The sequence below is a fragment of the Solanum stenotomum genome, chromosome 5 (assembly GCF_019186545.1).
Source record: "Solanum stenotomum isolate F172 chromosome 5, ASM1918654v1, whole genome shotgun sequence".
In the NCBI taxonomy this organism is placed as follows: domain Eukaryota; kingdom Viridiplantae; phylum Streptophyta; class Magnoliopsida; order Solanales; family Solanaceae; genus Solanum; species Solanum stenotomum.
In genome coordinates, this window is record NC_064286.1 from 7,448,196 (window position 1) to 7,475,551 (window position 27,356).

Below are 27,356 nucleotides of genomic sequence, written 5' to 3' on the forward strand. Positions count from 1 at the left end.
TAGGAACTCTTAGGCGAGCACTAGACATTAAGCATGTTTAGAGGTTTACCGTCGACACTTAAAGGCATAAGCCTCACATAACTAATCCCCACACGTAAACCTCGAAGCGTTTTGTCAATACCTCACCCTAGATGAGTCCCAAAATTACCTTTTAAAACACTAATTAAATTTCTTGGATAATCCTTCATTTATTTCATCAATCAATATCAAGAGGAAAAGTGTAAAATTACCCCTAGTTTTTTCTCCCAACAACCCAAGGCAACTCCAAAGACTATCCTAAATCCACCAACCCCACCAAAATCTTCTCTTTTTCAATAAAAAATAAATTAATCCAATGTTGCATGAATTAATCACGTTATCATCAAATCTCAGCCGTTAATTACACTGAAAATTCACCACTTTTAATCTTTACGTACCAACATTTGTTCCTCTATTTATACTCACCACACTTGCCTTCTATCACAACCAAAAAAAGAAAAAAAATCAAAACATTTTTTTTGTTATAAGTAAATTCCATTTTTCTCTTAAGTTTTTCAATTACAATTCTAGCCATTTTCTTGATCCAATGGCCTCATCAATTGCACAAAATGTACATGTCAATGCTCATGATCCATTAAATTGGGAAATGGCTGCTGAATCTTTAAGAGGGAGTCATTTGGATGAAGTGAAAAAGATGGTGTATGAATTTAGGAAGCCAATTGTGAAACTTGAGGGTGAGAATTTGACTATTGGACAAGTTGCATCCATTGCAAATGCTAATAACAAAACTAGTGGGGTCAAAGTGGAACTTTCTGAAAGTTCAAGGGCTTGTGTGAAAGCTAGTAGTGATTGGATTATGGATAGTGTCAGTAAAGGAAGAGATATTTGTGGTATTACTACTGGTTTTGGTGCTAATTCTAAAAGAAGAACCAAAAATGGAGGTGGCCTTCAAAAGGAACTTATTAGGTAAATTAAACAACTTAATTTTCATCTAACTTTTTTGATATATATACTGTTAGGGTAAATAATTTTCTTTTATATTTTTTGAAATAGCTTGTCGACTACCTTGTGTTTTTGGATCATTGATGATCATGACGGTACTTGTTGAGTTTTAGTTATTCTTCGTGTGATCTAATAGGGTAAAAATTTCTATAACTCTCTGTGTTATGTCGATTATCTTATTTTTTGTGTTGTTATCAGTGCATACTTTATAATTATTTTTCATATGATCTAATAACATAAAAATAAAATTATATTTTCGTGATGGAGTATAAAAGTTAAAAATCTTAATCTCTATATAGAGAAGCAAAAATGATCAAAGCATATATAAAAATAATATAGTAATTTTGAGTCAATAGCTATTACAATAATTAATTATTCACTATAACTCTCATTTGTCCTTACAAAGATTATTTTACACTCTCGATATAACATGTCTGACTTACGAAGCATAAAAAACGCCTTTAAACTATGCGAATTGAACAAAAAAATAACTTGAGTTAGTAGTTTAGTCTAAAAATGTTTCTGCTGTCAATAGTTTGATCCAAATATTAGGGTGCTCTTCCTCGAAGTATCGACATATGCTCTATTGATGACACTTGTTATATTTTGTATATAGTTAGTAGAATTCAGTTCAAAATCTAATCTTGATGACACTGATTTTACAGGTTCTTGAATGCTGGAGTATTTGGCAATGGAACAGAAACTTCTCATACATTGCCACATTCAGCAACAAGGGCTGCTATGCTTGTTAGGATCAACACTCTGCTTCAAGGCTACTCTGGCATTAGATTTGAAATCTTGGAAGCAATTACAAAGTTGATCAATAGCAACATCACCCCGTGTTTGCCCCTCCGTGGCACGCTCACTGCCTCGGGTGATCTTGTCCCTCTATCCTACATTGCTGGTTTGCTCATTGGTAGGCCTAATTCCAAGGCTGTTGGACCCAATGGTGAGATCCTTAATGCTGAAGAAGCATTCCGCGTTGCTGGTATTAGTGGTGGATTTTTCGAGTTCCTGCCTAAGGAAGGATTTGCAATAACAAATAGCACAGCAGTTGGTTCTGGTATGGCATCAATTGTCCTGTTTGAGTCCAATATTCTTGTTGTAATGTCTGAAGTTTTGTCAGCGATTTTCGCTGAAGTGATGAATGGGAAGCCTGAATTCACTGACCATTTGACACACAAGTTGAAGTATCATCCTGGTCAAATTGAGGCTGCTGCTATTATGGAACACATTTTGGATGGTAGCTCTTATGTGAAGGCAGCTCAAAAGCTTCATGAAATGGATCCTCTTCAAAAACCAAAGCAAGATCGTTATGCTCTCCGAACATCTCCACAATGGCTTGGTCCTCAAATTGAAGTCATTCGCGCTGCAACTAAGATGATTGAGAGGGAGATTAACTCAGTGAACGACAATCCATTGATCGATGTTTCAAGAAACAAGGCATTGCATGGTGGTAACTTCCAAGGCACCCCTGTTGGTGTCTCTATGGATAATACAAGGTTGGCCCTTGCATCAATTGGGAAATTGATGTTTGCTCAGTTCTCGGAACTTGTCAACGACTATTACAACAATGGGTTGCCATCTAATCTCACAGGAGGAAGGGATCCAAGCTTGGACTATGGTTTCAAGGGAGCTGAAATCGCGATGGCTTCTTACTGCTCAGAACTTCAGTTCTTGGCAAATCCAGTGACTAACCATGTCCAAAGTGCTGAGCAACACAACCAGGATGTGAATTCCTTGGGCTTAATCTCAGCTAGGAAAACAGCTGAGGTTGTCGATATCTTGAAGCTAATGTCATCAACCTATGTAGTGGCACTTTGCCAATCTATAGACTTGAGGCATTTAGAGGAGAACTTGAAGAATGCAGTTAAGGACACAGTTAGTCAAGTAGCTAAGAGAACTTTGACAATGGATGCTAATGGTGAGCTTCATCCAGCAAGATTCTGTGAAAAGGAATTGCTTCTAGTCGTGGACAGGGAATACTTGTTTGCCTATGCTGATGATCCTTGCAGTTCCAACTACCCTTTGATGCAGAAGCTGAGACAAGTCCTTGTTGATTATGCAATGAAGAATGGTGAAAGTGAGAAGAATGTGAACAACTCAATCTTCCAAAAGATTGGAGCTTTCGAGGACGAATTAAAGGTTGTGTTGCCTAATGAAGTTGAGAATGCAAGAGTTGTTCTTGAAAGTGGCAACCCTTCAGTTCCTAACAGGATCACAGAATGCAGATCATATCCATTGTACAGGTTTGTGAGGAAAGAACTTGGAACAGAATTGTTGACAGGAGAAGGAGTCCGATCGCCCGGCGAAGATGTTGACAAGGTGTTCACAGCATTGTGCAATGGACAAATCATTGATCCATTGTTGGAGTGTCTCAAGAGCTGGAATGGTGCTCCTCTTCCAATCTGTTAGGTGTTTGCTTGAAAAAAAATGGACCTTCTTTTTGGAAGTAATGGTGAAAATGATATCTTGTATTTGGATTTGGCTTTGTTTTTTTCTTGCATATGTTTGTTTCAGGTTGTTTAGACATCTCATTTAACACTAGACAACAATAAATATGTTTCAGTTTCAAATAAGTTGGGTCGGTTATATGAATCTTCATTTCTCCATTAAAGTTCAACTCATGTCATCTCCATTTTGTGTTAGGAGGATTCATCAATCAATTTACAAGTATTACAATGGTTGCCAACCTACTGCTTGATACCAGCAATGCGAGCGCTCACATAGGTTGAGTTTCCTGTAACACAACAACCACGCTTCAGTCCCAAACAAGTCAATATCAGCTATATGAATCATTATTTTTCCAAGTTCCACTCATATCATCATCATTTTGTATTAGGAAGATTTATTATAAATTGACAATGCTTGTTGCCAACCCTACCACAACCTTCTATACTCACGTAATTTCATTTTAGCACAAGAAATTAAACAAAAATAATGAACAGTTAGGAAAAAAAAAATGGCAATGGGTACCAAAATCTGAATGTTTATTGGTTGACATCTGAACCTGTAACAAATATCAGGTTTTCCTCACATGGAATTAAGATACTTTCAACTGGTTGTAAACATCGAGTGTGAATAAGATTTTTTCGTGCTCAATCGTGATATAGTCAATGGCATAAAAGACCATGAAGCTGGCGCTTATATCGACATATAAGAAATAAGGCATTGTTTCAACAAAGCTACTGTTTTCCCTGACAGCATATCTTCAAAAAAACTGTAAAAAAATAATAGACAATTTCATACCTGTTAGATCAAATATTCAATAGGTATGAAGCCAAAATTTGCAAAATAAATGGGTGAAAGGAAACATTACTTGTATACTAGTACTATATTCTGTGCCTAGAATTCCTAGAAATTTGATAAGCCTCATCTGTAACTCGCCATTTTAGAGACCAGCAAAAACCCCTAATACTAGCACTTCACATAGAGCAAAGTGACCAAATTTAGCTTACTGAGCCAAGCTAAGGCTGGTATTGTAATTCACCACTATAGAGATCTTAGACAGTGTCAGCGGGGACAGAGAGAGACACCAAATGAAGATCACACCAAAGATGAGAGTTCGCTATCAACCCGAGCCACACCTAATATATGATGCCCTGGATATTGAAGCAAATTCCTGCTGGCAGTGCACCATTCATTGGAAAACCGATCCTGTTTGGTTATCGAATGAGAAGTTTCATCACCTTCATTGTGGACTAAGTTGTTGGTATTTCCACCAGGTGACTAAAAGTGTGGTCTAAGCGCTACAACAGGCAGGAATTCAAAGAATTCATTGTTGGCAGCGGTCTAAAATGTAGCAGATGTGGAGCTGGTCTCCGTTGTTCACAGCCTGCTCCAGGCCTCGCTGCATACCTCGAAGTTTGGATCGAGAGTTGACTTGGTGTAAGGATGACGGACTGATAGTTTGGTGTTGGAGTCGGACGTGAACCACTTGTTGGCAGATCAGCAGAGGATGTTGTTTGCAAGGTGGCCCTTGCACTTGTCCGTCGAACTACCGCTAACTCTTCAACTCTAGGCAATTCAGCATTCAGAGATGGAATGGCAGCCATTGGAAAATTCTCAGAGTATATTTGAGGATCAGCAGCTCGTTGCTCGGAGTTGACAGGTTCTGAGATGGATGCAGTAACTGCTGGGACACTACTTTGGTCTGTTTGGTAATGATTCTCCAGATCCGCTAATAGTCCTCCCAACAACATCTGGAGAAAAGCACACACTATAGACATCATTTATAAAACTAGACAAAGTATCCGAGAGACAGGAAATGTTTAAAGTTAATAGAATCCGAAAGTAACAGAGCTTGAGATGTTATTTATCCTAATTATATTTCACATTTATATCCCAAAGTTGTATCAAAAGACTAGACAGGTTCAGGCTCTGTGGATAGACAGAATCAGAACAGAGAAAAAGGAGAAATATGAGACTATAGCTTTATATTTGAACATTTTGTCCACTGCTAACAATAGAAGTTCTAAAATGCTCGGCTCCACTAACAGATTGATTGAAGTGCTTTCTTTTAAAGCATATGCAACTGTAGATACCATAGTTATAATCAAGAGATGAATCATTAGGAATGCATACCTACAGTCATCTCCAGTGGCCCAACTGAATCAGCAGTATCTAGTACTTGTGTCATGGCTTCGGCTAGTAACTTATGCACATGCACTTTGTTGAAGATCGTATCAAGATCTTCTTGCTTTTGAGATAATTCCATTTCAGCAATCTGAAGCAGCAAATCATACTTCTTCATAATTGAATCTAGCTCTTTTTCAAATTCAGATTGCAGGAGCAATTTCTGCATAACAATTATAAATGAAACCTTAAGTTGTCTTTGCAATGTGAAGCATTGTCATAATTAAATTAAAAAAATAAACAATAAATGAAAAGACACAAATGAACAAGAAAAGGACAGAGGTCGGAAGGACAAACCACATCTTCATGCAATTTCGTAATTTGTTCTCTCTCCTTTTGTATCCTCTCCATCTCCATATGAAGTGGGTGTAGGTAAGGGGATTGAGGTAAGTTAGGTGTGTTTGGAGAGACATCGGGACGGCATTGATCTTCATGGCTGTTTCTGCTTTTCATACTTGTACCATTCACTGCACCAATACTCGCATGTTGTTGCAGTGGCAAATTTCCTATAGACCGCTGAATAGAAGAGTCTATTGACCAATTCATGGAATCTAAAATCTGGTGACCGGAAGAATTAATACAAATCTCATGGCTCTGATGATTGTCTTTAGTTGGTTTATCACACTGAGGACTACGATTAGTTGCAAGACGCCTGCATTTATTCTTATCACCAGCAGAAAGATGAGATGTTCCTAGAAAATTGGATTGGCATTAAAAACCAAATATGTCAGTGCCTGATGATAAAAGAAAATTACCGGGAACAAAGACATAAATTAGGCACTACATACCAAGTTTACCCTGGACATGCAATTTCCTTTTCTTCCTTAACTTGGGCTCTGGAGTAAAATGAACTTTATTGCCCTCTTTTTCAGAAACTTGTTCCCCATTAGATGGCTGATTCAAATCACCCTGGAGTCTAACTTTCCTTCTATTCCCTCGTGATGGACTAGGCGAGTGTTTCCACCTAGGAACCCTTCCATGCAGCAGATTTGTCCAGAAAACATGGGGAGATTCATTCTCCAGCAATCCTCTCACAAAAGAAGAATCATCCATTTGTTGCATTTCCAGTTCACCAAGTAGAGATTTTTTACTTGGATAAGTCCCACCATTCTGCTGTACTTTCAATATCTTTGAACAGCTGTTATAAACACTGTTCTCACAGTTACTAGACAGTAAGCCTAAGCATTCAGCAATGACATCATCTAAAGCAGCAACTTCAGATGATCTCTTTGAGATTGAAGATTGTACATGGAAACAATCAAGCTTATTGAAAAGATAAGAGGCACCCCAAGTTAGCAGCACATGGCAAGCGGCTTGTTTCATATTCTCTATATTACTGTCAATTGTCAGACCTTGCTTTGCAAGAATTAGTGCTTTCTCTTCAACAGTAAAACATGAATATAGACGTAATACCTTTATATGCTCCGACTGTGAATAAACTGTAATCTTCTGCAGGGATCTTAAATCATTATTTGGGTCCCAGTCACTGTTAAACAAAATATTTATATCTATTCCCGAAAGCTTGACACTGGGAACACACGCACGAGTTTCCATCAAAACAGCAAATTTCCCACTTCCCCTATTGTTGAACTAGTTCAAGGTAGCTTCCTTCATTTTACGAGTAACATTCCCACTAATGCTCGTATAAGAATCCCCACCAAACTTCCGATAAATAAAATCATCCAAGATATCCCCAATGGAAATAACACCAGAGCCACCAAGAGACTGTAACATTATCAACATAAAATCAGTTAAATTTACAAACATTGGCACTAGCCCTTACGCAAAGTATCAGGAGACAAATAAAACAAGATCACATGTGTATTAGAGCAAATCCAACAAATAACAATCAATTCAATCTTTTCGAAAGACCATTTCCTGACGGATATATACATCTACACAAATAAAAATAAGAAAGAGCATACAAGAGAGCTCCAAGGGGGGGCACTAATCATCATTTATATGGTCGGATGCAGTCACTTGGGGATATCAAAGTCACATATGGAAATCGGAAAAGAACTAGAATGAAAGAAAAAATTGAAGTAAAAGCAGATACCCGGAAAAGAACGAGGACTCTTTGTCCTTGCTGTTTGATCTCCTGAAGAATTTTATTGAGGAGTTCCAATTTGCCACTTAGTTTAATTTCAGCATCAAAGTGCTGATCTACAGGAATGCCATCCATAACTACGTCTTGTAGAGATCGATCTTCGAGGTAAGGGTGATCACAACACTAAAAACAAAGTGAAAGTCCACGTCAGAGATATGGTGATATGTTGCACACAAAAGCTAAAGGTATTACATTTTAAGACTGAATTACTGGAAGCTAAAAAAGTCGAACCAGACCGAACCTTCCTGGTAGATACTAGAATATCGCAGAGGGAGCTTGGTGAGTCATTCTTCAGACATGAGCAAAGCCATGCTGAATTTGAAAAGAGGCAATCGCAATATTGCTCAATTTGTCCATTGGAGAGTTTGACAGGAACCCAGTATTCAATGAACTTGGAAGTGGAGGACTTGCACTCATATGCAATAAAGTGTTTAAGCCTTTCCTTGAATTCAGTTAGATCTATGTCAGAGTCAGTGTCTAACAGCTTATTGTTGGCCTTGTCATGTTTCGGATCAAGAAAAGAGAGAATGTTGCAACGATTGAACCTTCTATCACATCTATCCTGATACATCTAAGAGACATAAGTTACTGTAGATACTTGGGAATCTATTCAGAATAGAAGAATGCAAACCTCTAGTTGACGAAAAATAAGTAATCTCATATCAGCAATGAGCACTTTAAGTTGTGAGTGATGCAATGACATGGAAGAACCCTGACACTGATCTATAATTACTGCTCCCCAACCTATTGGTCTAAGCATTTCAAGATCCTGCATGAGGATAAATGTTAAATATAGATCAGAAAAATATTACACTGTATCTGCACCCCCGACTAATGGGTATAAGCATTTCAAGATTCTGCATATAAGTTAAGAAACTGGACCTTATCACAACCCCAAACGCTAGTCCATGAGGTGAGGATTGTCCAAAACCATATAAGGAGACCACAACTCACTCCATCAACAAATGTGAGACAATCTAACATCCCAGGCACGCCAAGTGCTAGACATCGGGAGGATGGACAATATAACACGGGTACCCAACATTAAGTAAACGAAAGATAGAAATGGGTCTAACTTTGATACCATGTAAAAAAAATGAATCAAGAACCCAACTCAACCCAAAAGTTAGCCCAGATGAGGACTGCCTAAATCTATACAAGGAGACAACAACTCATTCGATCAACTAATGTGGGACAATCTAACAATAAGGATAGTGCTATATATAGGTCAGAAAAATTATCACCCAGTATCTGCTTCCCAGCTACGGGATTGGGCATTTCAAGATCCTACATAAGGATGAATGCTAATATAGATCAGAGAAACTATAATACCATACTGCAATGTGACTGAATACAATGTGGGGTAATCATTTAAGGTGGAGCACAACTTTCGAAAAAATCCATCTTGAGAAATAAGACATGAATACTTCATCTCTCATTGTAAGTCATATGGCAAACAAATGAAAACGAAAAAAAAAAAAGGTTTACCTCAACAATAGCATCATAACATGACAGGAGAACCTGAAACATAAGGGCACCTTGTTTGTTGTAAAACTCGAGTGTCCTAATAATGGCCCTTATATCTCTATTACCTTTGTACACAACAATGTTAGCATAACCCCAACGTGAGAACTCAGCTTCCCACAGAAGAAGAGCAGCAGAAGTTGTGATTATGAGAAAAGGAAGACCAACATCCTTGGGCAAGGACAATAGAAATAAGACCACCTTCAAAATCCGTTCCTGTGAATTATAGGCATTGAACAGTTCAGCTCCAGTTAATATTTTAGACTCAAAAGAAGGAGCAGCAGGCATTTATAATAGGTAAAAATCTTGGAGGATCAGATTACAACAAAAGAGAAATTGGAGAATCATCAGCAAGCTTGAAACTCAATGTATCAGAATGTATGAATGACTTGAAAAGAAATGGAGGTTCAGCAAAATTCCAAAGGCTGAAACCTCTGTAGTGCAAAGGAACGAAATTCAGACAGCTGAGGCCACAAGCCTGCTACTGTGTTCATTGGAACTTTAGATAGAATTTGGCTGCATAGTTGTAGTTGCAAAGAGGATGTGTGCATAAGGAGGAGAATTGGAAAAGCATCCACCCACCTGGTCATCAATGATAACAGCACTCTGACCCTTTTGCCAATATTTACGAAGACTGTTGATAAAAGAAAGATGATTGCTATAGACTTGAGGTGCACTTCCAAATAAAGGCGTCGGTAGTTCTGGAAAGTTGGCTTTCCTTTTCTGCAGGAATATTGGAAAAACATGACCTCATTTAGGCTACAGAATTACAAACACAATAAAAACACGTTGGACAGTTAACATTTTTCCCTTTCATTGGTTACCTTAATAAGGAAGAAACTTCAGAAGCAAAATACTTTTGACAGCAAGAAATTTGAAAATACTTTTAAATAAGAACAAAATATTAGATACCAGTTTGATCTCAAACTGAGTGTCAACTTCAACTGCGTTTCTGAGAAGCTGAAGGCAGGAAGATTGAAACTCCACAATAAACTCCATGAGTGATCTGAGGTTCAAGTTACACACTCATTAAAGTGCCAAGGGCCAAGCGAGTCTACAGAACTAGTGGGCAGGAAAGTTGTATGTAAATGTTACCGTCTCAAAATATATTTTTTGGGCGTGAATATTTTTATACATTTTTCCGGAGTTAAATTTCAGAAATCATGTTTGTCCATTAAATTCAGAAATTCTAAACACTAAAAGTTGTTTTCACTTTTTTCACTCCAAATCACTCGAAAAAATAAAAAACAACTCCGATTTGTTTTCATAGCGAAACGCAACTCCAATTTCCAAATATCATTGTTCACTTTGAAAAAAAAAGTACTTTTTTCAAATTTCACAATTTTTATGGCCAAACGAGCTCAGAATAGATCAACCAATCAAGGTCGATGCAATTCCTAGAATAATGAGGACATGTACACTAGTTTCTCTCTCCTTCACACACTAGGTTCAGTTTAACTACAAAAGAATCATGCAGAATGGATCAAGGCCACTGCAACTTTTTTTAGAATTTTGAGGGCATGCAGAACTCTCCCGGTGAATAGGTGTATCCTCTATCAAATGTAAGTGATTCCATGGAATTTTTAAACTTGTTCTAGCAATAAAAAGTTTAGTATCAGCTCAATACTTGATGAATTCCATAGCAACAACTGAGACTAAGATTAGCATGAAAACTGGCAAGATTGCATGAATTTCGTTATGGGGAAGTCAAGTCCTGATTTGCACATAAATCTATGTAAATGAACTGAGAAGTGTCCAAGTCTTTTTAAAGATGAAGGTGACCACATTGAAATTCAAACATAAAACTGGAGAACAATAATTGATAGTTTTGACCAACTGCAGAACATCATCCAAAGATGCGTATCTTGACAAGGCAAACATGTAAATGATAGTTGCATATTAGCTAAAGAAACATCAAAATAACGACAGCATCAAAAGCAATTTCAGTAGAAGCATAAAGATAAATATTCAAAAGCCTTCTGTCAGCAGGTAATGACAGAATATTTTTGTGAAACAGGCTAAGGAGAAAAAACAAAATGTGTGAACTTTTGCTCTATTCATTGAAACTGAGTAACTATGTTTTGTCAGTAGAAGGACAAGGGATGTGAAATCAACAGTCTCATGTTTCTTGACAGGTTTCAGTCAAAAGAATGTTTTAAGTGTCATACTGCTCCTAGTACTCCATGAATTTGGTGTACACCCAAGGCAGGTTGAACCGTTGAAGAGAAAGGATCCTCCTGAATCTCAAGCTTAGCTTTACATCAATGATTGGGTGGAGTTTGTAAAGAATAATATTGTTTTGTAGATTATGTACCTTTTGGTATACCCGGTATATGGCTATTTATGCCATGTTTATGAATGAAAATACTTTTACATGATAAAAAAGAAAGAACTACCTCATCTTCCATCAAAGGATGTGATTCTTTCTTAGCCTGCTGATGACGGATTTCATAATCTGTCATGAGTTTGACTGCCTCAAGCGACATTAGAAATGAAGCATTCGCCAATTCCCATGTGGCATGACTGTAGTCAAGATCTGTCCATTTCACAAGCCACTCATAATGGCAATCTGCATCATCATCCAGAACTGCTAACTTCCTCTTGTCTAGCAAACGATGAGGAAGACTCCACTCAGTTTTCCAACTTACACTCTGGAGAAATCATCATAGAGCTTTCAAAGGTGACTTGCAGAAGAAAGAAGGCAAGAAAAGATTATGATAATCATTGTACCTTGTGATTTTTCTTGAATCTCGTAAGTGCTATTGGAGCCTCAAGACGCACCTGCTCCTCTGTAATCCAGCGATTATGAACATGATCAAGACCTTTGTACTTCACTAAATACTCCCGCGTTTGCACCACTGGTTCCATATTAGAAAAGTACAAATAGACTAGTTGATGTCACACTGTAGAACGTAATCAAAACAAGATACAAGAAAAATTGTAGATAGCATGTACCTTCATCACCCAAACTAAGCTGTCTGGCATCCAAAAGGAACTCTATTCCTTCAGATATAGCATGAACACCTAATTTCATCTTTTTTCTGATACACCAATAACAGTTCCATGGTCCAGGTGGAAAATAGGTCACTGGGGGACAAGACAAGTAAGATGGAAGTTCCTTTTACATCCTCTTCCAGTACAGCATCTGAAAAAAAAAAAGGAGATGTGATGATCTAAGGTACAGAACCAAGAAGTAGCTAGAGGCTATTATATCAGGTTTGTTAACAGAATGTATATAGATCTATTGCTTGATATTGTACAAAGATAGATAGATAGCATATCTTTAGGATTTCCTCTTTATTTCTTTCCTTAGTTAGCTTCTAATGTTATTGTATTTTACCTATTGAATAAGATACAAGTTATTCTCTCCAATCCCTTGCACAAAAAGCGCCCACGAGTTAGCTAGAGCCCTCTTCACTTTTTTCCGCTTCTCACTTCCCAAAACACTGGCATGGAAAGGTTTGTCATTTGAAGAAGTCCTTGTATGGCTTGAAACAGTGTCCTCGAGCTTGATGTGGAAAATTTAGCGAGGTAGTTTAGGAGTTTGGACTCAAAAATGGCAAATGTGATTAGGAATGGCAATGGGGCGGAGCCGATGTGGGGTGGGTTTATGGCTATGTGGGGCGGAGCGGGTTTAAGGTTGTGTGGGCGGGCGGATGCGGGGTGGATTGAAGTGGGTTTTTTAAAAATTAATGTGGGGTGGGGCGGGTTGCGGGAATATGTGATTTTATGTGGGTTCAAACTTAATTTTAACTTTTTACATGTTATAAGAGTGATAGAGCATTTTTTATTAAGATAATTTCATTAAAGCTACTAAAATATTTAACATAATAAATGAAAATGGTTCAATAAAAAATAATACAATTTCTTACATGTTTTCCAATTGACCTCTAAAAAATAAAATTTTAAGTCACTATCCTATTAAATTAATATAACTTAATGAAAAATGAATTTATTTTTATGAATTTTATTTTTAGTATCAAACATAACTAGAAAAAGAAAATATTAAAAAAATTATGCGCGGCAGGTTGATAATGAAAAGAGTTGTTATGCGGGGCGGGGCGGAGTGGATTAAAAAATTTTGTGGGTTAAGCACAACCCGCACGACCCCCGCCCTACAACACCCCATTGCCATCCCTAAATGTGATCATTCTTTCTTTTACAGGCAATCTGATGCTGGAACTATTCACCTTGTTGTATATGTCAATGACATTGTCATTACACAAAGTGATTTTGTAGGTATCTCTTCTCTCAAGTCTTTCTTACCTACTAAGTTTCATACAAAAGACTTGGGACAACTTAAATACTTCTTGGAATAGAAGTATCTAGAAGCAAGAAAGGAATTTTTCTATCTCAGACTACCAGCCGAAACCGAAAAGTTGGCTGCCAAACCTTGGAGCTCCAATGGTTCCTAATGTGCATCTTATGAAAGATGATGACCATCCATTTGAAGATCCAGCGCTATACAGAATGTTGGTTGGGAAATTAAATTATCTTATTGTGATTCGTCCAGATATCGCCTTTGCCGGAAGTGTGATTAGTCAGTTCATGTCCACACCCATAGTCAGACATTGGGCAACTTTAGGACAGCTCTTATGCTATTTAAAAGGAACCCCTGAACTTGGCATATTGTATAGCAATCATGGACACTCTCACATTGAGTGTTTCACAGATGCAGATTGGACTGGATCTAAGATTGATTGAAGATCTACTATTGGTTACTGTGTTTTTGTAGGTGAAAATTTGGTGTCATGGAGAAGTAAGAAACAAAACATTGTAGCTCGATGGTATGCACTCGAAGCCTATGTTCACTAGATAAATTGAAAAGGGTATGGTAGTGATCTCATTCCATGCATTGCACATTTTATTTGTGAGAAGATTCAAGAAAACTTAATATCTATGGGCAACGTGAAGACGGGAGAACAAGTAGCTGATTTGTTCACGAAGGCATTGCATGGAGCTCGAGTTGATTACCTTTGTAACAAGCTAGGCATGATCAATATACATGCTCCAGCTTGAGGAGGAGTGTTACGGAATGTATATAGATCTATTTCTTGATATTGTACAAAGATATAGATAGATAGCATATCTTCNAATGAAAATAATTAATTTCATCAAAATCCATTACACTATCAGGTTTTTTTAATCCTTCTTTTCTTCAGTCACCTAATTTTAGTTTGGCTTTTCTTAATGTATGTTCAACCGAATAACATCAATAAGAAGCAATACTTTCAAATGATGTAACCTTGATAGTTGAGGCATGGTGCACCCTATAAAAATCATAAAAAACTTTAGAAAGTAAGTTTGTTTTAAAAGTAAATGTTACTCGGTTCATTTTTTTTTCTTAAAAAGAGCATTGGAACTTTTTATATGTTATATTGAAGTTGATATGTATTTTGTAACGAATAGCAATCCCAGTAATATTTATATTCTTATTCAACTTAAATTTAAAGGACCAAAAATTATCCAAGCCGAATTGAAACCCAAGAGAAATCAGGATGATTGGAGTGGTTCGAAAAAGTTTAATTTTAGTTATACACATTAAGATACTTTTAAAATGGTATGATATAAATTTCTTGATATAATCGGTCGAACTGAAACCATTGACACCCTAGAAGAGTGAGAGAAATAGACGCAAAGCTTACAGTGGGCTATGGCTCATAGTTCTTTTTTTCTCAAACTTTTAGAACAATGATGTACCTGGATTTACAATGAAGTAACTAATGGTATTTGATCAACTCACAATAGATTTCCTTTCTGCTTGCATATTGGACAGTCCTTAGATTCACCTCCACTCTTATCATCCTGTTTGGAGCCCACACAATTCGCATCATGAGTCCTGTCAACTTTAAGCTCTGCTTTAAAAGGCTCAGTGACCTTTTTGTCCAACAAAATATAGAAGACAAATTATCAGTTAGTTCATATTGTCCAAGATAAAAAAAAACATGACAATCAGCCTCCCAAAAAAACATTTTGCATCACTTCCAGAAGGAAAGATTAGGCTAAAGATTAAAAGACCAATATAGCAGCAGCAACAAAACTTTTCAAAATGTCTGTTGTACAGGTTCTTATTAGTCTCACTTAGAACCCTAAAATTTACATTCCAACTTCACACGGTGCCTTCCATAAAACCTGTTAACAGGAATGTTTGTGTTCTCTTTAACAGGGGTGTTGTATTCTCCTTATGTCTGAAAGACCTTAGTATATCAGACCTCTTTGAGCACGAAAAACTCTATTAGTGTAACATAATAGAAGGAGATATCTGAAGATGAAAGAGCATTCAGTGGTTGAAGTAAAGCTAAAAAGATTTTAAGAACTTCTCTCAGACTATAAAATGTTTAAAGACACTACCAATATTTGCTACATGAAAAACATAAAACTTGAGGGGAAATATATTTCTTGGAAAAGCAAGCAATCAAACAAAGAAACAAACAGAAACAACTGCATCAAACATTTCACTTGTAGTCTAGAAAGGAGAATTGAAACAAGGATTTGAAAGGCTGCAAACAAGAGTAAAACATTATCAGAAGCCCGGTTGTATGCACTGCAATAAAATACCAAATAATAGGGATGCTTAAACCACTTCTGTGTGGGAAATAGAAGATTTAAAGTGTAAAGACTGCAATCATGAGATCAAAATTAATTGATATTTTCCATTACATCATTGGAGATAAGAAATTATTTTATGCAGCTCGAAAAGACCGTAAGAATATCTTCCATAGCATATGGCATGTAAGTATGTCCATAAACACAATGGAGTTGCACCAAATTTTCAAACTACCAAATTAACCTACCATTTTGGCATTTTAAAGTTTCTGTCTAGTTTAGGTTACTTATTGTCCTAATTTAACAAAAAAAAAAAAACTGCTTAAACGAGCAGCCAAGTATCATCATTTTGTCTCATTGGTACGTTTCCTTCATCATAGTTTACTAGGTAAATGTTGGTTAATGGTTTCTTTAAAAACAAAATGTGATAACAATAGTGTTCAGGCCAATTTGCACACTCCTCGACTATTAAACCAAATGTTTGCATCCTACCACAAATACAAATAGCAGTTAACTTTGCACACCAAGCTTAGGTAAATAGGAAGATATCACCAAACGGTTTTGCCTCTGCGAAGATATGTCCATTAATTACCATAATATATATTCCAAGTTTCATCGACCACTAGGCAACACCCTTGCATACCTGACTTTCTAAATTAATTTTAAAAAAATTCTGTAAAGTTAGAAGATAAATTATCAGTTAGTTCATATAGTTAGTTCATATTGTCCAAAATAAAAAAAAAAACATGACAATCAGCCTCCCAAAAAACATTTTGCATCACTTCCAGTAGGAAAGATTATGCCAAAGATTAAAAGACCAATATAGCAGCAGCAACAAAACTTTTCAAAATGTCAGTTGTACAGGTTCTTGTTAGTCTCACTTAGAACCCTAAAATTTACATTCCAACTTCACATGGTGCCTTCCATAAAACCTGTTAACAGGAATATTTGTGTTCTCTTTAACAGGGGTGTTGTATTCTCCTTATGTCTGAAAGACCTTAGTATATCAGACCTCTTTGAGCATGAAAAACTCTATTAGTATAACATAATAGAAGGAGATATCTGAAGATGAAAGAGCATTCAGTGGTTAAAGTCAAGATAAAAAGATTTTAAGAACTTCTCTCAGACTATAAAATGTTTAAAGACACTACCAATATTTGCTACATGAAAAACATAAAACTTGAGGGGAAATATATTTCTTGGAAAAGCAAGCAATCAAACAAATAAACAACAGAAACAACTGCAACATTTCACTTGTAGTCTAGAAAGGAGAATTGAAACAAGGATTTGAAAGACTGCAAACAAGAGTAAAACATTATCAGAAGCCCGGTTGTATGCACTGCAATAAAATACCAAATAATAGGGATGCTTAAACCACTTCTGTGTGGGAAATAGAAGATTTAAAGTGTAAAGACTGCAATCATGAGATCAAAATTAATTGATATTTTCCATTACCTCATTGGAGATAAGCAATTATTTTATGCAGCTCGAAAAGACCACAAGAATATCTTCCATAGTATATGGCATGTAAGTATGTCCATAAACACAATGGAGTCTCACCAAAATTTCAAACTACCAAATTAACCTACCATTTTGGCATTTTAAAGTTTCTGTCTAGTTCAGGTTACTTATTGTCCTAATTTAACAAATAAAAAAGCTGCTTAAACGAGCAGCCAAGTATCATCATTTTGTCTCATTGGTACGTTTCCTTCATCATAGTTTACTAGGTAAATGTTGGTTAATGGTTTCTTTAAAAACAAAATGTGATAACAATAGTGTTCAGGTCAATTTGCACACTCCTCAACTATTAAACCGAATGTTTGCATCCTTCCACAAATACAAATAACGGTTAACTTTGCACACCAAGCTTAGGTAAATAGGAAGATATCACCAAACGGTTTTGCCTCTGCGAAGATATGTCCATTAATTACCATAATATATATTCCAAGTTTCATCGACCACTAGGCAACACCCTTGCATACCTGGCTTTCTAAATTAATTTTAAAAAAATTCTGTAAAGTTCGAAGATAACACTTCTGTCACCTAATATAAATAGGAAGTACCTCCTTTGTTATCTATCGACTATCTTGTAAATTTGATCTAAGGTACTTAAATCAAAAGATTTGGTTCACCTTAATGATTTGATTGATATAGGTTCTATCATAATTGGGTTATTTATTAAACCTAAAGCTACTAGTAAAGGTTCAGTCAAACATCACCACTTATGCATTTTTGGAAATACCAGCACTTGTGCGAGCTTCATAATAAATTAACATGATTTTTTGACATTGCAACTATAAGCACACCAAACGAAACCTTTATATCCATTAGAACTGATTAAAAGAGGAAACAGTTGAAGATCAATCTTAGACATTTACTGACATTCTCCTTTGATGAACAAATTTGTTCTCTTCGATCATCCACCCTGAAAAAGAATAAGAACACAATAGAATGGTATCACAACAATGAATGTGGAAAAAAAACGACAAACAGAGAAATACTCCATAATAACAACAACAATTGCGCCTCAGTCCCAAACAAGATGATCGGCTAAATGAAAGAGTTTCAAAATAGAAGAAGTAAACTTGCTAAGAAGTCGAAGGGGTTCAAAGTACTGTTTAATATTATATAAACAGTATAATTTTTTTGACCTAGAAGTCGGCTAAACTCCTCGGCCCTACCTTGCTCCGTGCCTGGATGAATACTTATTTCTTCATTTAAGCTCATTTATGACTGATTATGCATGAAGATTCTCGGCTAATAGTGTGCAAGATAAGCTAGAGAATTACAAATTATGCCAAAAAATAAAAAACCAGAAAACTGCAGAATCAAAATCTCCCACAACAAATTAGCTTACTTAATAACCAACTGTTCTGCAGCTTCATTTTGGTTGGTAACAAAAGCAAGAAGTACAAATATTAATATTTTGTTTGGCACATAACCCCAAATACTCCAAACCAAAAAAAATATTATTTCTACAATTATTTTTTATATTTATGTAAAAAAAAAAATTAGTAGGCATAAATAATTTATATAAAAATCATTTAAAAAGATTGATCCAAAATTCATAAACTAAAAAACTAACTCCTCCTCTAAAGCACATACCTGTGTGCATTTACTTCTTCCACCTTGTGTTCTTGCTCTTGAGCCGATTGATCCTCCTTTTTAGCAGCATCTTCTGAACAAGTTTTTTTTAAAAAAAATTTGAAAAAATATATTATTCCACTGATTAGACCTTTTAAGAAAGTGATAAAATCTACTGTTTCATACATATATTTATTTATTAAAAAAAACAAGTACAGTGCTTTTCCAACAAAAAAAAAAAATCACCAGAGTTAACAGTCTCTATTGTTTGTTTGTTTAAGCGTCAATGGCGAAAACATTGGCTGTAGCCATAGCCAGATTTTCTCCTCCTCCGTACGCTTTTCTGCCACCTGCACAGTGCTGCCGCCACTCCTTTCCGCCTTGAGATAGTGCTCTGCATCAACTGTGCATGCAGCTAATGGAGTGAGAGAGAAACTGTGTATGTTCAACCGAATAACATCAACAAGAAGCAATACTTTCAAATGATGTAACCTTGATAGTTGAGGCATGATGCACCCTCAAAAAATCATAAAAAACTTTAGAAAGTAGGTTTGTTTTAAAAGTAAATGTTACTCGGTCCTTTTTTTTCTTAAAAAGAGCATTGGAACTTTTTATATGTTATATTGAAGTTGATATGTATTTTGTAACAAATAGCAATCCCAGTAACATTTATATTCTTATTCAACTTAAATTTAAAGGACCAAAAATTATCCAAGCCGAATTGAAACCCAAGAGAAATCAGGACGATTGGAGTGGTTCGAAAAAGTTTAATTTTGGTTATACACATTAAGATACTTTTAAAATGGTATGATATAAATTTCTTGATATAATCGGTCGAACTGAAACCATTGACACCCTAGAAGAGTGAGAGAAATAGACGCAAAGCTTACAGTGGGCTATGGCTCATAGTTCTTTTTTTCTCAAACTTTTAGAACCATGATGTACCTGGATTTACAATGAAGTAACTAATGGTGTTTGATCAACTCACAATAGATTTCCTTTCTGCTTGCTTATTGAACAGTCCTTAGATTCACCTCCACTTTTATCATCCTGTTTGGAGCCCACACAATTCGCATCATGAGTCCTGTCAACTTTAAGCTCTGCTTTAAAAGGCTCAGTGACCTTTTTGTCCAACAAAATATAGAAGACAAATTATCAGTTAGTTCATATTGTCCAAGATAAAAAAAAAACATGACAATCAGCCTCCCAAAAAAACATTTTGCATCACTTCCAGAAGGAAAGATTAGGCTAAAGATTAAAAGACCAATATAGCAGCAGCAACAAAACTTTTCAAAATGTCTGTTGTACAGCTTCTTATTAGTCTCACTTAGAACCCTAAAATTTACATTCCAACTTCACATGGTGCCTTCCATAAAACCTGTTAACAGGAATATTTGTGTTCTCTTTAACAGGGGTGTTGTATTCTCCTTATGTCTGGAAGACCTTAGTATATCAGACCTCTTTGAGCACGAAAAACTCTATTAGTGTAACATAATAGAAGGAGATATCTGAAGATGAAAGAGCATTCAGTGGTTAAAGTAAAGCTAAAAAGATTTTCAGAACTTCTCTCAGACTACAAAATGTTTAAAGACACTACCAATATTTGCTATATGAAAAATATAAAACTTGAGGGGAAATATATTTCTTGGAAAAGCAAGCAATCAAACAAAGAAACAACAGAAACAACTGCATCAAACATTTCACTTGTAGTCTAGAAAGGAGAATTGAAACAAGGATTTGAAAGGCTGCAAACAAGAGTAAAACATTATCAGAAGCCCGGTTGTATGCACTGCAATAAAATACCAAATAATAGGGATGCTTAAACCACTTCTGTGTGGGAAATAGAAGATTTAAAGTGTAAAGACTGCAATCATGAGATCAAAATTAATTGATATTTTCCATTACATCATTGGAGATAAGAAATTATTTTATGCAGCTCGAAAAGACCGTAAGAATATCTTCCATAGCATATGGCATGTAAGTATGTCCATAAACACAATGGAGTTGCACCAAATTTTCAAACTACCAAATTAACCTACCATTTTGGCATTTTAAAGTTTCTGTCTAGTTTAGGTTACTTATTGTCCTAATTTAACAAAAAAAAAAAAACTGCTTAAACGAGCAGCCAAGTATCATCATTTTGTCTCATTGGTACGTTTCCTTCATCATAGTTTACTAGGTAAATGTTGGTTAATGGTTTCTATAAAAACAAAATGTGATAACAATAGTGTTCAGGCCAATTTGCACACTCCTCGACTATTAAACCAAATGTTTGCATCCTACCACAAATACAAATAGCAGTTAACTTTGCACACCAAGCTTAGGTAAATAGGAAGATATCACCAAACGGTTTTGCCTCTGCGAAGATATGTCCATTAATTACCATAATATATATTCCAAGTTTCATCGACCACTAGGCAACACCCTTGCATACCTGACTTTCTAAATTAATTTTAAAAAAATTCTGTAAAGTTAGAAGATAAATTATCAGTTAGTTCATATAGTTAGTTCATATTGTCCAAGATAAAAAAAAAAACATGACAATCAGCCTCCCAAAAAACATTTTGCATCACTTCCAGTAGGAAAGATTATGCCAAAGATTAAAAGACCAATATAGCAGCAGCAACAAAACTTTTCAAAATGTCAGTTGTACAGGTTCTTGTTAGTCTCACTTAGAACCCTAAAATTTACATTCCAACTTCACATGGTGCCTTCCATAAAACCTGTTAACAGGAATATTTGTGTTCTCTTTAACAGGGGTGTTGTATTCTCCTTATGTCTGAAAGACCTTAGTATATCAGACCTCTTTGAGCATGAAAAACTCTATTAGTATAACATAATAGAAGGAGATATCTGAAGATGAAAGAGCATTCAGTGGTTAAAGTCAAGATAAAAAGATTTTAAGAACTTCTCTCAGACTGTAAAATGTTTAAAGACACTACCAATATTTGCTACATGAAAAACATAAAACTTGAGGGGAAATATATTTCTTGGAAAAGCAAGCAATCAAACAAAGAAACAACAGAAACAACTGCAACATTTCACTTGTAGTCTAGAAAGGAGAATTGAAACAAGGATTTGAAAGACTGCAAACAAGAGTAAAACATTATCAGAAGCCCGGTTGTATGCACTGCAATAAAATACCAAATAATAGGGATGCTTAAACCACTTCTGTGTGGGAAATAGAAGATTTAAAGTGTAAAGACTGCAATCATGAGATCAAAATTAATTGATATTTTCCATTACCTCATTGGAGATAAGCAATTATTTTATGCAGCTCGAAAAGACCACAAGAATATCTTCCATAGTATATGGCATGTAAGTATGTCCATAAACACAATGGAGTCTCACCAAAATTTCAAACTACCAAATTAACCTACCATTTTGGCATTTTAAAGTTTCTGTCTAGTTCAGGTTACTTATTGTCCTAATTTAACAAATAAAAAAGCTGCTTAAACGAGCAGCCAAGTATCATCATTTTGTCTCATTGGTACGTTTCCTTCATCATAGTTTACTAGGTAAATGTTGGTTAATGGTTTCTTTAAAAACAAAATGTGATAACAATAGTGTTCAGGTCAATTTGCACACTCCTCAACTATTAAACCGAATGTTTGCATCCTTCCACAAATACAAATAACGGTTAACTTTGCACACCAAGCTTAGGTAAATAGGAAGATATCACCAAACGGTTTTGCCTCTGCGAAGATATGTCCATTAATTACCATAATATATATTCCAAGTTTCATCGACCACTAGGCAACACCCTTGCATACCTGGCTTTCTAAATTAATTTTAAAAAAATTCTGTAAAGTTCGAAGATAACACTTCTGTCACCTAATATAAATAGGAAGTACCTCCTTTGTTATCTATCGACTATCTTGTAAATTTGATCTAAGGTAGTTAAATCAAAAGATTTGGTTCACCTTAAAGATTTGATTGATATAGGTTCTATCATAATTGGGTTATTTATTAAACCTAAAGCTACTAGTAAAGGTTCAGTCAAACATCACCACTTATGCATTTTTGGAAATACCAGCACTTGTGCGAGCTTCATAATAAATTAACATGATTTTTTGACATTGCAACTATAAGCACACCAAACGAAACCTTTATATCCATTAGAACTGATTAAAAGAGGAAACAGTTGAAGATCAATCTTAGACATTTACTGACATTCTCCTTTGATGAACAAATTTGTTCTCTTCGATCATCCACCCTGAAAAAGAATAAGAACACAATAGAATGGTATCACAACAATGAATGTGGAAAAAAAACGACAAACAGAGAAATACTCCATAATAACAACAACAATTGCGCCTCAGTCCCAAACAAGATGATCGGCTAAATGAAAGAGTTTCAAAATAGAAGAAGTAAACTTGCTAAGAAGTCGAAGGGGTTCAAAGTACTGTTTAATATTATATAAACAGTATAATTTTTTTGACCTAGAAGTCGGCTAAACTCCTCGGCCCTACCTTGCTCCGTGCCTGGATGAATACTTATTTCTTCATTTAAGCTCATTTATGACTGATTATGCATGAAGATTCTCGGCTAATAGTGTGCAAGATAAGCTAGAGAATTACAAATTATGCCAAAAAATAAAAAACCAGAAAACTGCAGAATCAAAATCTCCCACAACAAATTAGCTTACTTAATAACCAACTGTTCTGCAGCTTCATTTTGGTTGGTAACAAAAGCAAGAAGTACAAATATTAATATTTTGTTTGGCACATAACCCCAAATACTCCAAACCAAAAAAAATATTATTTCTACAATTATTTTTTATATTTATGTAAAAAAAAAAATTAGTAGGCATAAATAATTTATATAAAAATCATTTAAAAAGATTGATCCAAAATTCATAAACTAAAAAACTAACTCCTCCTCTAAAGCACATACCTGTGTGCATTTACTTCTTCCACCTTGTGTTCTTGCTCTTGAGCCGATTGATCCTCCTTTTTAGCAGCATCTTCTGAACAAGTTTTTTTTAAAAAAAATTTGAAAAAATATATTATTCCACTGATTAGACCTTTTAAGAAAGTGATAAAATCTACTGTTTCATACATATATTTATTTATTAAAAAAAACAAGTACAGTGCTTTTCCAACAAAAAAAAAAAATCACCAGAGTTAACAGTCTCTATTGTTTGTTTGTTTAAGCGTCAATGGCGAAAACATTGGCTGTAGCCATAGCCAGATTTTCTCCTCCTCCGTACGCTTTTCTGCCACCTGCACAGTGCTGCCGCCACTCCTTTCCGCCTTGAGATAGTGCTCTGCATCAACTGTGCATGCAGCTAATGGAGTGAGAGAGAAACTGTGTTAACTTTTTGAGAGATAGTTACTCAAATTTGTCTTTATTATATGAGTCACTAACACATTGTTTGGAGGATTGTTATGCATTATATAGTATTGTTAGTTTAAATTATATTTGTTTTTATTATAATTTAAATTTTATTGTATATTTAAATTTATCATTAGGTAACAATAATCTTTAAAAATTGCTTATTATCTTAATATTTTCTTCGTATTTGTCTTTACTTATTATTTAATAATCATTTTTTATTCTTTACTTTACCTTAGCTCTAACTCATATTCTACTTTTTCTTTTAGATTTATCTTTCGAATTGTTAATATGTGACATTATATAACGACGAACAATAATACAATCCATACAAACGTTATATTTATTAAAATAATATAATATAATACATTACAACATAATACAATATATTATATATCGTATTGTATTATGTTAGTATTATTTGTTCATATTCAAAAGATAATATATATCTTAAATATTTAATTCAAAAGATAATTTGTCTACTATAAATTTTAAATAATTAACTTTTATTTTTAACATTTCATATAATCTTATGATTGCAATTGTGCGTACATGTGTAGTTACGCTGTAATTACATTATGGTAAATAAGCAAGTTAGTATAATTGTTAGATTATGTAATTATTAGGCTGATAATTACAGATTTGGCTACCCTCCATTACATTTTCCCTCCCTTTTTTCGTCAAGTACACTTCTAAATGAGAGACATGTGTCCGATTTTTTTAATTTTTAAAGGTTAAAATTACAGTATATTAATAAGTATTATAACCATAGTTAAATCAACAATTTTTTTTGGAAAACTATTCTCCAAATTTGCTAAAAACAAAATGTTCCCCACAAATTTAATATTTATTAATGTCATTAATTTCATCTTATATTTTTATATTCAAAAATTAAGAAGTAGAATATGAATCTAACAATATTTTTATTTAGCATGATAAATACCAATCTTCAAAAATATTTTGGCTTTAATATGTTTTTAAAATTCACAAAAAATAACGAAGAAGATAAAAGAATATTTCTTAAGAATATTTTTTAAAAACATATATATTTCTTTTTTTTTCTTCTTCAAACACAGCAGCAACGCTTTCTCCTAAACTTTAGAATTTTGATATTTCACATTTGTAATCTTGATAACATCTCAACTTTTTTATTATTATTTTTATTTCCCGTTCTTTTATTTTATAATTTTTGTCAACGTTGATAATTTTTCACCTTCTTTTTTTTTTCTCAACATAATATTTCAAAAATAAATTTTATTGGCACAAAAATTTTTTTGGATTCCCATCTTAAATATCACATAGTTTAATATTTAATTAAAAAAATATAAGATGAAAATAATGATATTAATGGATATTAAAATTTGTGTGGAATATTTTGTTCGTACCAAATTTGAAGAATAATTTACCAAAATTTGTGAACTTAATTATGGTTATAATGCTTATTAATATACTATAATCTTGACCTTTAAAAATTGAATAGGATACATGTCTCTCATCTAAAAGTGTACTTGACGAAATGGAGGGAAAGTGTAATGGGGAGCCAAGTACTACCCTAACAATTATACCAATTTCAATTATAGGTGACTTTTCCAAACAAACTCAAAGAGAGAGAAATGTTAAAATTGTTAACAATTTGTTTATTTGTTTTTTTTTAATCTTATATTGACTAGCAAAATTAAGCAAACAGGGTTGATTATTACGATATCGGTAATTCTGAAAATTCAATATGGTGATCTAATCTTTTAACATATTCTTTAAATATTGCCTTGGAGAGAAATACAATTAGTAGTATTATTCAGAGCAAATATTGTAAATTTTTAACGATGTTACGGTATTTGTAGACATATTCAACTCCTAATGTATTTCATGTAAGCTAATTGTTGTACTAATCGCAATCCAACCACAAAGTGGCCAGTAAAATTTGTGGAAGAACTAAGTTAAATAATACTACGGTTGCCTACACGATTTTATTCTAGTGGTAAGAGCACAACACGTGATGTGTGAGTTAGGCGTATACTGCTCTAAACAAAATCTTGATATTTAAGTAGAGAAGGGTAGAGGGAGCGAATCCATTATCCAAGTTTTGTCATTTTTAATTTGTACTACCTTATAAACTTTCTTAGTTAAAGAAATAGCATCCACCCAAACCATTAAATCTTGAGGGAGTTACACACATACTTCTTCACAATTTGCTACAAATCTTGGCTTGAACAAAGAAATGGTGGGCCTTAAGGATGTAATGGACAAACTAAGAGGTAGACTAAAAGAAGGATGTTCAAACCTTGATATCATTTCAATCGTTGGCCTGCCTGGAGCGAACTATAGAGATCGAGATTCAAGTCTCAAAGTTAACATGGTTGTGGAAATATATTTGTCAAATGGAGAAGCTTTTGGAGGATATAGCAAATGAGTATCTGTTGGACATCTTACCGAAATTAATACTTTATCACAAACACTTGTAAGGAATTCTCAAAGTTCTTGAGGATATTTCACCCGAAATAGGGTGATTTGCAAGCTCTTCCTCAACATATTTTTCTTGTAAGGAACATGTTGATGTGATCTTGGAAAGGACACTAAAACTCTTCGAAAGATTCGATGTGAAGTATTGAATAAATTTGATGAATTAATCCCTGCATTTAACAATCTTACCAAGGCATTTACCTTGAATCAAGAAATTGACATGAATGTCCAATTTCGGCATAAATCTTGGTGAAGTTACAACTCTTTCAAATCCTGACGTACTCAAACTGCTACGAGTTACCATTAGTTTCAATACATGGAAAGTGAATAATGAGAAATTCGGCAAACTCAAATTCTCGATGATCATGCTTTTCCATGCCTTGAACACTTGCTTTGTGTGTGTGTCAATGGTTAATCGAAATTGTAATAGCGGTGTTTTCATCTGTCAATATCAAGGTCTTTGACATGATGATTTTTATTTATCGTCCATTAGACGGACATTGTTGTGTCCGTATATGGTCTTGTGATGATTGGATAATTTACGAGCAAGTCCACATTGGAGTGTCTAACCCGCCCCCTCTACCCTTTTCCACTTAAATATCAGACTTTTGTCAAGGTCACGCTTCAAACTCATAACGTGCGTCTAATTCACACATCATTTACTACGCTCTTACCACTAGAC

General features: G+C 34.7%; 2 protein-coding genes and 1 pseudogene across 2 annotated transcripts in view; 1 reads left to right on the forward strand and 2 right to left on the reverse strand.

Annotated features, from left to right (window-relative positions):
• The first annotated feature begins 542 nt into the window (after window positions 1-542).
• LOC125864554 (phenylalanine ammonia-lyase-like) lies at window positions 543-3,573 on the forward strand. Its single transcript, XM_049544571.1, has 2 exons — window positions 543-945; window positions 1,647-3,573. Exons 1-2 carry the CDS (start codon window positions 566-568, stop codon window positions 3,394-3,396), a joined length of 2,130 nt encoding a protein of 709 aa, XP_049400528.1. The 5' UTR covers window positions 543-565; the 3' UTR covers window positions 3,397-3,573.
• Window positions 3,574-4,145: 572 nt separating this feature from the next.
• Window positions 4,146-27,356, reverse strand: part of LOC125864550 (uncharacterized) — a 58,304-nt gene continuing 35,093 nt past the window's right edge. The window contains exon 17 of the mRNA XM_049544566.1: window positions 4,146-4,670. The gene's annotated coding sequence lies outside the window, so the exon portion shown is untranslated. The remainder of the gene's footprint in view (window positions 4,671-27,356) is intronic.
• Window positions 7,207-26,978, reverse strand: LOC125863628 (protein CHROMATIN REMODELING 4-like; annotated as a pseudogene).